At 42.1% G+C, this 8529-nt stretch overlaps 1 protein-coding gene across 1 annotated transcript in view; it reads left to right on the forward strand.

Moving 5' to 3' along the window:
- Positions 1 to 8529, forward strand: part of Cubn (cubilin (intrinsic factor-cobalamin receptor)) — a 250702-nt gene that overhangs the window by 18744 nt on the left and 223429 nt on the right. The window contains exons 3-7 of the mRNA XM_013014602.1: positions 2778 to 2873; positions 3659 to 3697; positions 6043 to 6144; positions 7212 to 7309; positions 7899 to 7935. Coding sequence (XP_012870056.1) covers positions 2778 to 2873; positions 3659 to 3697; positions 6043 to 6144; positions 7212 to 7309; positions 7899 to 7935 — 372 coding nt within the window. The remainder of the gene's footprint in view (positions 1 to 2777; positions 2874 to 3658; positions 3698 to 6042; positions 6145 to 7211; positions 7310 to 7898; positions 7936 to 8529) is intronic.

The raw sequence follows: 8529 nt of genomic DNA on the forward strand, positions 1-8529 counted from the left end.
CGCTGTGGCTCAAGTGGTAGTGTGCTCGCCTTGAGCTGAAGAGCTGAGGGACAGCGCCCAGGCCCAGAGTTCAAGCCCCATGACCGACAAAAAAAAAAAAAAAAGTTGTCCTGTCCAGGTCCCAGTGATTTCAGTGACCCACACTAATAACCTAGCTACTCAGGAGGCTGCGATCTGAGGATCGTGGTTTGAGGCCAGTCTGGGCAGGAACGTTCATGAAACATTTATCTCCAATTAACCACCAAAAAGCCAGAAGTGGAGCTGTGGCTCAAGCAAAGCAAAAAGGCTCAGGCTTTATGGTCAAGCCATAGGACCACTACAACCACACACACACACACAAACACACACACGGTTGTGCCTGGTCAATAGGACCACTACAACCACACACACACACACACACACACACACACACACACACACACACATGGTTGTGCCTGAAGATTAGATTAAGGAAACTCACAGTTTACTTAGCTTGCTTTTTCTCTCATTTTTCTTCTTTTCATATAAGTAAATTCAAATGAAAGAAACCTACTTTGCAGCTAGTTAACATCCACTCATTTCCCAGTGTCAATAGTAAAGGGAAAGGAAGAGAGATAAGGAGAGAGGATTTTATTGCAAGTTTGTGAACTAGAATGTTCTCCCTCAAATCTTACGTCATTTTTCAATATTTAAGTGCTCCGTGATAAGATAAACTCAATTTCCTAAGCACTTTGTCCAGAGGAAGGCCTATGAAAACAATGCCCATGTATTAGACAGCATATTGTCCAAGGTGCACAGTTAACAGACCTGCTCAGGACTTAAATCTGAACTATAATGTCATAGGTTTTTCCAAACACTCAAATCTCCCATAAATGGAAAATAGACTTAGAACTATAGTAATATGTGCTTTTAAGATTTTTAAATTAACAGATTTGTGAAAATAAATTTGTATCAATGAAGTCAGCTGTATCAATGCTCAAGTATGTACATGAAATATTCTAAATTTCTGTAATTATGAAGAGTGTAATTAAACTGTTGGAATATTTATATAAGGGTGTGTATGAGAGAAAGAGAGAAAGAAGGAGGGAGAGGAGAAGGAAAAGAAACAGAATATGAGCAAGAAAATGGAAAAAGAGAAGGGAAGATACTTGCTCTTTAGGTTTTAATGACTTATTGCTATTCATCTATAACCTTGTCTTCATATAAAAAGCAATTTGGAATGCTCAGGAATGTAATTTAGTAGTGAGATAGTTTTTTTAAGTACATAGTGCTATTATAAATATTGGTTATGAATATAATATATAAATACCAATCATAATTATGCACAAAATATGCATTTAGCTGAATTTTACATTTAGCTGGGTATCCTGTGTTTCCATTTGCTAAGACTGTCAACTCTCCCTACAAGTCCTTAGATACTGTTCATCGTGTGATTCCTCTCCATCTCTAGCCATATCCATTGATCTTCTCTTCCTTAGAAGCTACTCAAACATGCCATCCCCTGGGCAAAGTGAGTTCTGTGCCCAGGGTGAAGCCCTTGAGTGTTTCAAACAGCCAGACTTACTTCCTGTGCTTTGGCTCTTATACCTTAATGTGTGTCATTAAGGATGATTCCTTTTCCAGGATGCTAAAAAACAAGTTCACGTTTGTACGCTTGGGAGGCAGGCAATGGCCCGCTAGGTTCTTTGCCTTGTTCCTGACCCCTGTGTGGTAGTCCTGTGTGATAATAAGTCTCCATTCACTAACATTTCATTTGTGAAAGTCACGTGTTTGCTCAGTTTTTCCCCCTCTTGGAGCAGAACAGGATGGTTTTCCTCCAGGGCTCTAGGCAGTTAACTTGCACTGCTGGTTCGCAGGTCCATGTTAAGATCACTTACTTGCAATTTGGCCAGCAGGTGCTGGCTTTCAAGCACAATCCCAAATGTCATGCTCTTGTGCAACCCAACAGATGTGACTGCTCACCGGAGACTTACGGGACGCGGTGTGAATTCAAATACGATGACTGCAAAGGGGTCTCTAAACAGCGCTGTGTTCACGGCATCTGTGAGGATTTAGACCGAGTAGAAAATGGACAGGTGGGTCCCCCTCCCCAACTGTGACTGCTTTGATGGAGCCACGGGTGGCAAGTCCTCATTCTGGGCTGCGTGGGAACACTGTCCCAGGGAGCCGCAGATAGGAAGTCGTTTTCTATCCTTAGTGGGGCACAGGTGAGGAGAGAAGCTGAGATATATGGAAAGCTGGACCCAGAGGTTAAGGTCCTTCCAGAAAATACTAACCTTTTTATTCATTGGCCTATGAATCTCCCTGGGAGACAGGTCTTTCTCCTGGCCTTTGGAGTGTTCAGCAGTGACAAGATGTAGAAACACAAAAGGCTCAGTCTTGCCAGCAACGTGTAACTTTGGATCTGGAAATTTTCTGGTTTAAGGCCCTAGGCATGCTATAGGCTCTTTTCTTTTGTCCTTTTCTGAGTCTGGGGTACCTCAACTTCTGAATCTTTTTTTTTTTTTTTTGGTCCGGTTGTGGGGCCTGAACTCTGGGCCTGGGCGCTGTCCCTCAACTGCACTGTCCCTGAGCTTCTTTTACTCAAGGCTAGCACTCTACCACTGGAGCTACAGCGCTACTTCTGTTTTTTTCTGTTTGTGGTGCTGAGGAATGGAACCCAGGGCCTCATGCATGCAAGGCAAGCGCTCTACCACTGAGCCACCTTCCCAGCCCAGTTTTTACATTCTTATAAGATGTGCATGATTTTTTTTCCCTCACTAATATTATTCTTTTCCTTATTTTCTTCTTAAAATTAGGTCCAGAGAAACAAAGATGATATTGTAGCTATAAAAAGGAATGGAATTGGTCTTTATTCAAATATATCTAATGAAATCCATGAAATTCATTCAAAGGTAAGTCAGACATATATATCCTAAGAGCAAATGAGTTCTCCTTAAATCAGTTTTACAAGTTGAGCATCTTTCAGGGAATCCATCAACACTCTATGCTCTTTAGATATGCCTCATTATAATAACTGACTTTTGTTAAGTGGTGTAACTCTAATAGAAGATACAGAAGTGGCAGTGGACCGAAGGTAGGGAGTGCCATGGTAAGGATTTGCCTTGTTCAAGTCCTCATCACAGCCGCCTTCTTGGCGAAGAGGATTCCCCATAGCCATTTACGAAAATTCTCAGCCACCATGGACAACACAGCAACTCATGAGCTTATCAGTGTTTTTTTTTTGTCAGTTGTGGGGTTTGAACTCTGGGCTTGGGCACTGTCCCTCTGTTCTTCAGCTCAAGGCGAGTGCTCTACTGCTTGAGCTACAGTGCCACTACCGTTTTTCTAGTGCTTTATTGGAGATAAGAGTCTCACGGACTTTCCTGCCCAGGCTGGCTTTGAACCGCATCCTCAGATCTCAGCCTCCTGAGTAGCTAGGATTACAGGTGTGAGCCACCGGCACCTGACTTTTTTCAGTGGGTTCTTTTAAACTTCGAAAAAAAATCTAGGCAATCAATGGAAGAGACCAGGAAGAAACAGGAGCCTGATGGAGAGAGAAATAAGGAAGTAGAAGGCAAAGAAAGCAGGAACAAAGGGAATCCTTAGAAGAGGTTATTAGAAAAGTATTTCAAGTTTATAGCACTGCGTATAAAATGCCTTAATGAGCTAATTGGTTCCTTTTCTTCTGCATTGCTAGCTTGTGGATCTTGAAGAGAAATTTCGAAGCTTACAGCAGGTAAGTCTCAAAAGATACATGTTCACTGAAGATTATACAAGAGTCCATTGTTAAGGCCAGCCATCTTAGTTTAAGAGCAGATGAATGATCAATATGAAGGACTTAGCTGCGTGTTGGGGGTTTATACCTGCAATCCTAGCTTCTTGGGAAGCTGAGAATGGGCAAATCATGGTTCAAAGCCAGAGGGAGCAGAGAAGTTTACCAGACTCCTTCTTACCCCACAGCTGGGTGCAATGGGGGCCTGTCATTCTAAGCTACACGGCAGGTGGAGATTGGGAGGCTCTAAGTTATAGGCCAAACCATCCATGGGGCGCCATCTCACTGGAAAAAGAAGTTGGGCATCACGATGTGGGACTGTCCCTTCATCGGCGGAGTGATGGCTAAAACAGATGGATAGAGGTTCAGATGTGTTCCTGAGGAAGACAGGAAGCAAGACCATATCTTAAAATTAACCAGCATAAAATAGGGCTAGAAGTGGCTCAGTGCTAGAGTGCCTACCTAGCAAGGAATACCTTGTTTGTCCATCCTGGCTATGCAGCCAGTCTAACATTATGTTCTGGAGCCTGTGGGGTATTACAGTATATTCCAAGTTTATTTAAAACTATATTTGCTGAGAATTAAATTTGAATGGTCTCCAAGAAAAAAAGAATATTCGGGACTATGTAATTTTAGGCTTCTTACCTATTTTGTAGGTAGTTGGTCTCTTCAAAGCCGTTGTTGAAGCTAGAACTTTCTACTCAGAAATGTACTCACTCTATCATTTTTGAATGGGTGTTCTGGGAATTTTGAGTTAAGGATTTCTGCTCAGTTGATTTGTTTTCATTGTTTTTGGTCATTGTCCTCTACTATTATTTTGTGCTTTAAGTTTGGTGAATATGTTCATTTTGGCCACTTGGAGAGTGGGTTGCTTCCTTAGCCTTCATGTGTCTAGGGACTAGTTGAGTGAATGCAACCAGCTATGAGCAAGTCACAGTTTTCAGTCTCTTACAATCTTTCCTTGTTTCTACCAAAGGTCAAGCAAGATTAGACGCACGTGGCCCAAAGTGTTTAGATTGTCCTCCTCCCTCCCAACCTCCCTTAGAAAGAGATATTAATAATTTTCAAATGGGAATTTGAAAATTTCTGCCTTTGGATAGTAAAATGGGTATCTGGCTATCTATAGTCTCTGCCAATCCCCATTGTCTTCCTCCTGATTGCTGATTTCATTTCCTGCTGAACCACCATAAAGCTTTGGCTTTTCCAATCACTAGGCAGACAATGTCGCTTTTGTGCCCCAGACAAACTTCCAATGAGTTTGTGGTGAATGTTCTTAATAGTGTCTTTTGATGAGCAAAGCTCAAAGTTAGACAAAGTTAAATAGAACAATGGGAAAAAAACAGTTCATAAAAAACCTCCACACAGATATTCTCCATATTTGTCCTTACTTGAGAAAGAATGGACTTTGCAATATAATGATAATCACTCTCTCCTGGCTCTCAATTCATTTGTGAAATGACGAAAATGGACTAATTTTCTCTGCGAGTCATTGTATATACATACCTCTGAATATGTGTGTATGGGATGATTATTTTATTCCTATTTAAGCAGAAGTGGGCTACAGTTAAAGTCACAGCTTCATTGCCTTACCCCCGTCTTCTCTATAAAGAATTTGCCTCTGCCCTCAAAAACATTAAAAGTCCTACAAGATCGAAACAGGTAGCTGACATGTGGTAAAAATCTCCCAGGCTGTATAGACAAAGGTAGGTCTGTGTGCAGCTCTGATTTGAAAGCGATCAGGTAAGCATACGTGAGGAAAGTGTATCTTAGCTGGCCACATTTCAAACAAAGGAGCTTGCAGTGAAAAGAGCTCAGTCATCTGGACCCATAGAAAGAGTTTGGCAGTAAAAGGCGATTCCATTTCAAAGCCTTACCTGAAGGTACTAGAGATAAGACTAATAGATTAAAGAGCAGGAGATTTCCATTTTATTTTCTTAGTGCAATAGAAATAGATATTCATTGTTACCTTGTTCAGATATTTCTCAGATGGAACACATTTTCCCAAAGAATGGTGGGAAAGCCTTCTTCTCCATACCTCATTCCATCCAGGGTTTAAAAATCTAGTAAAGAAAGTGTCAAGGAGTATGGGAAGAATTGGCAGTAGGAAACACCTATTTTATTCTTTTCCACAAGATAGTTAATTTGAAGAAGAACTTGAGTAGCTGACAGGGTCATCTCCAGATGCAAGGCCCTCACTGACAAGGAGTAAACATGAAATCCTCCAATGCCCACCAGGACTGAAACCTGCCCTTCACTGCTGCCCAGGGCAAATGCCATTGTCTCCAATCACTGACCTGTCTTTGTTTCAGACAGTGGACACAAATGTTTGCAGCAGCAATCCTTGCAGGAATGGTGGGACGTGCCTGGATCTGAAAGGTTCCTTTTTCTGTATCTGCCCTCCTCAGTGGCAGGTGAGTCACGTGGTCTCTGGTGAGAAGCAAGAGTGCAACAGAATCTGTGCTTTCCTTATTTGATTGTCTGTCCAAAGTTTCTAATGTGCAGTGGCCTCCTGAGAATTATGTATGCCATCCATGCCAAATGAGGACTCATTTGGTTCTTTTACCCACTGAATCCAAAGCCATCTTAAGGCAAAGTTCATTTAATTGAATCACAACATGGAAGGGAATGTTACCTCCCTTAGTATTGGCATGGACGACTTGAATCTTAACATATTGAAATTTTCTTGTCCTTTCTGGTGAAAAGGCTCCCAGTATAAACTTTAACAACAAAACTGATACATAAGTATTCCTAGGCTTAGCACCATTGTGAAATTTAAGGATACATCTTTGTAAGAATTCCTTCTGATGGCTGTGATCTTTTTTTTTTTTTTTGTCGGTCGTGGGGCTTGAACTTTGGGCCTGGGCGCTGTCCCTCAGCTCTTCAGCTCAAGGCGAGCTCTCTACCACTTGAGCTACAGCGCCACTTCCGGTTTTCTGTTGGTTTATTGGAGATAGGAGTCTCACGGTCTTTCCTGCACGGGCTGGCTTTGAACCTCGATCCTCAGATCTCAGCCTCCTGAGATTACAGGCATGAGCCTGTAATCCTAGCTACTAAGGAGGCTGAGATCTGAGGATCATGGTTCAAAGCCAGCCTGGGCAGGAAAGTCCATGAGATTTATCTCCAATTAACTACTAGAAAACTGGAAATTGAGCTATGGTTCAAAGTGGTAAAGCATGAGCCTTGAACACAAAAGCTCAAGTAAGGTGCGCAGGCCCTGTGTTCAAGACCCATGACCACTACCACAACCACAAAAAAAGATCATGTGTTGAGGGGTTACAGTTAGATAAGTCAGGTGGCTGTGATCTACTTAAGGGCTTGTTAGGTCCAGGAAAAAGTATAGCCAGCGATTAATATTACAATTTCTGTATTTAGCTTACCAATCTCTTTCCTACTGTCCCTGTATACATATATTAGAATACCATAAGCATACTGAATCCCCTTTTCCTGTGGCACCTGACTGTTCTTGATGTGATTGCAGGGACCACACTGCTCTGATGATGTTAATGAATGTGTGATGGGGACACTCATGGGCTGCCAGAACGGAGCCACGTGTATAAACACTATGGGGAGTTACAGGTAACTTTATTATTATTATTTTTTAATATCAGGTGTCTTTTTTGAGGATTAAGACATCTGATGCTTGAACATGTCCAAGTTACTGTTCATATTACCTGAAAAAGTAGCTACTCCCTGGAGCAAAATAGATGGCTCTCACTGAATATATGCATAGCTGTTTTTGCTTTGATAAACAAAAGCTCAGATGAACAACTATCACCTGTTGAAACGATCCTTTCTCCAGCATCTCCAAGAAGCAGAAAGAAGTCCGGTGTCTGCCCCAGAGACTGAGGATAGCTTGGTGCAAGATGAACAGAAGCATTAGCTAGAAGAGTCTGTGTTGGATGAGATGGTGTCAGTAGAGTAGAGCTCTCCCCCCACCATCCCAGTGTCCTGCAGTTATGCTCACTCCATTTATTAGAGATCTCATCATGTTAGTCAGGATAGCTTCATCCATCACTGTGCAAGAATGTCAACTTAAACCTGATCAAAGACCGAACTGAAGCTCAATGAATGACATAACGTCATTGCATTTGTTCAGTTAGCCACTAAATTCCCAGTCATAATCCTCATACTGTTCTATCTTCTCTTCTGATTTATTTTTGTCAAGTGGCTGGTCCACAGAATTCTACTACCTCACCCAGTGGGTTAGATGGCACAATATCTCCATGGTTCTACTATACTACAGGATTGTTGGCCATCAGTCATGCTGGCCCACATAATAACTTTAATAACCAAGTCTACAAATTCATAGCAGACACCATTGTCAAATTTATTCCTGTACAATTTGTTTACAGATCATTTAAAAATCTCTAGATGGTGTCTTTCCTCTATTTTGTCTGCTTTCTTAATTTCTTTCTTTTTTTTTTTTTTGTCATTCCTGGGGCTTGAACTCTGGGCCTGGGCGCTGTCTGTACGCTCTTCAGCTCAAGGCGAGCACTCTGCCGCTTGAGCCATAGTGCCACTTCCGGTTTTCTAGTGGTTTATTGGAGATAAGAGTCTCCCTGAGTTTCCTGCCAGAGCAGATCCTCAGATCTTAGCCTCCTGAGTAGCTAGGATTACAGGCGTGAGCCACCGGCACCTGGCTTCACTGTGACATTTCTAACCAGGTATTGTATTGCTGTCAGTCTTCCTCCATCACTTTCCCTCACTTAGCAATCTTCTTTTTCTTTTTTTTGGGGTCCAGTCGTGGGGCCTGAACTCTGGACCTGGGCGCTGTCCCTCAGCTCTTCAGCTCAAGG

This window comes from Dipodomys ordii, unplaced genomic scaffold (genome assembly GCF_000151885.1).
Source record: "Dipodomys ordii isolate 6190 unplaced genomic scaffold, Dord_2.0 Scaffold24, whole genome shotgun sequence".
NCBI lineage: Eukaryota > Metazoa > Chordata > Mammalia > Rodentia > Heteromyidae > Dipodomys > Dipodomys ordii.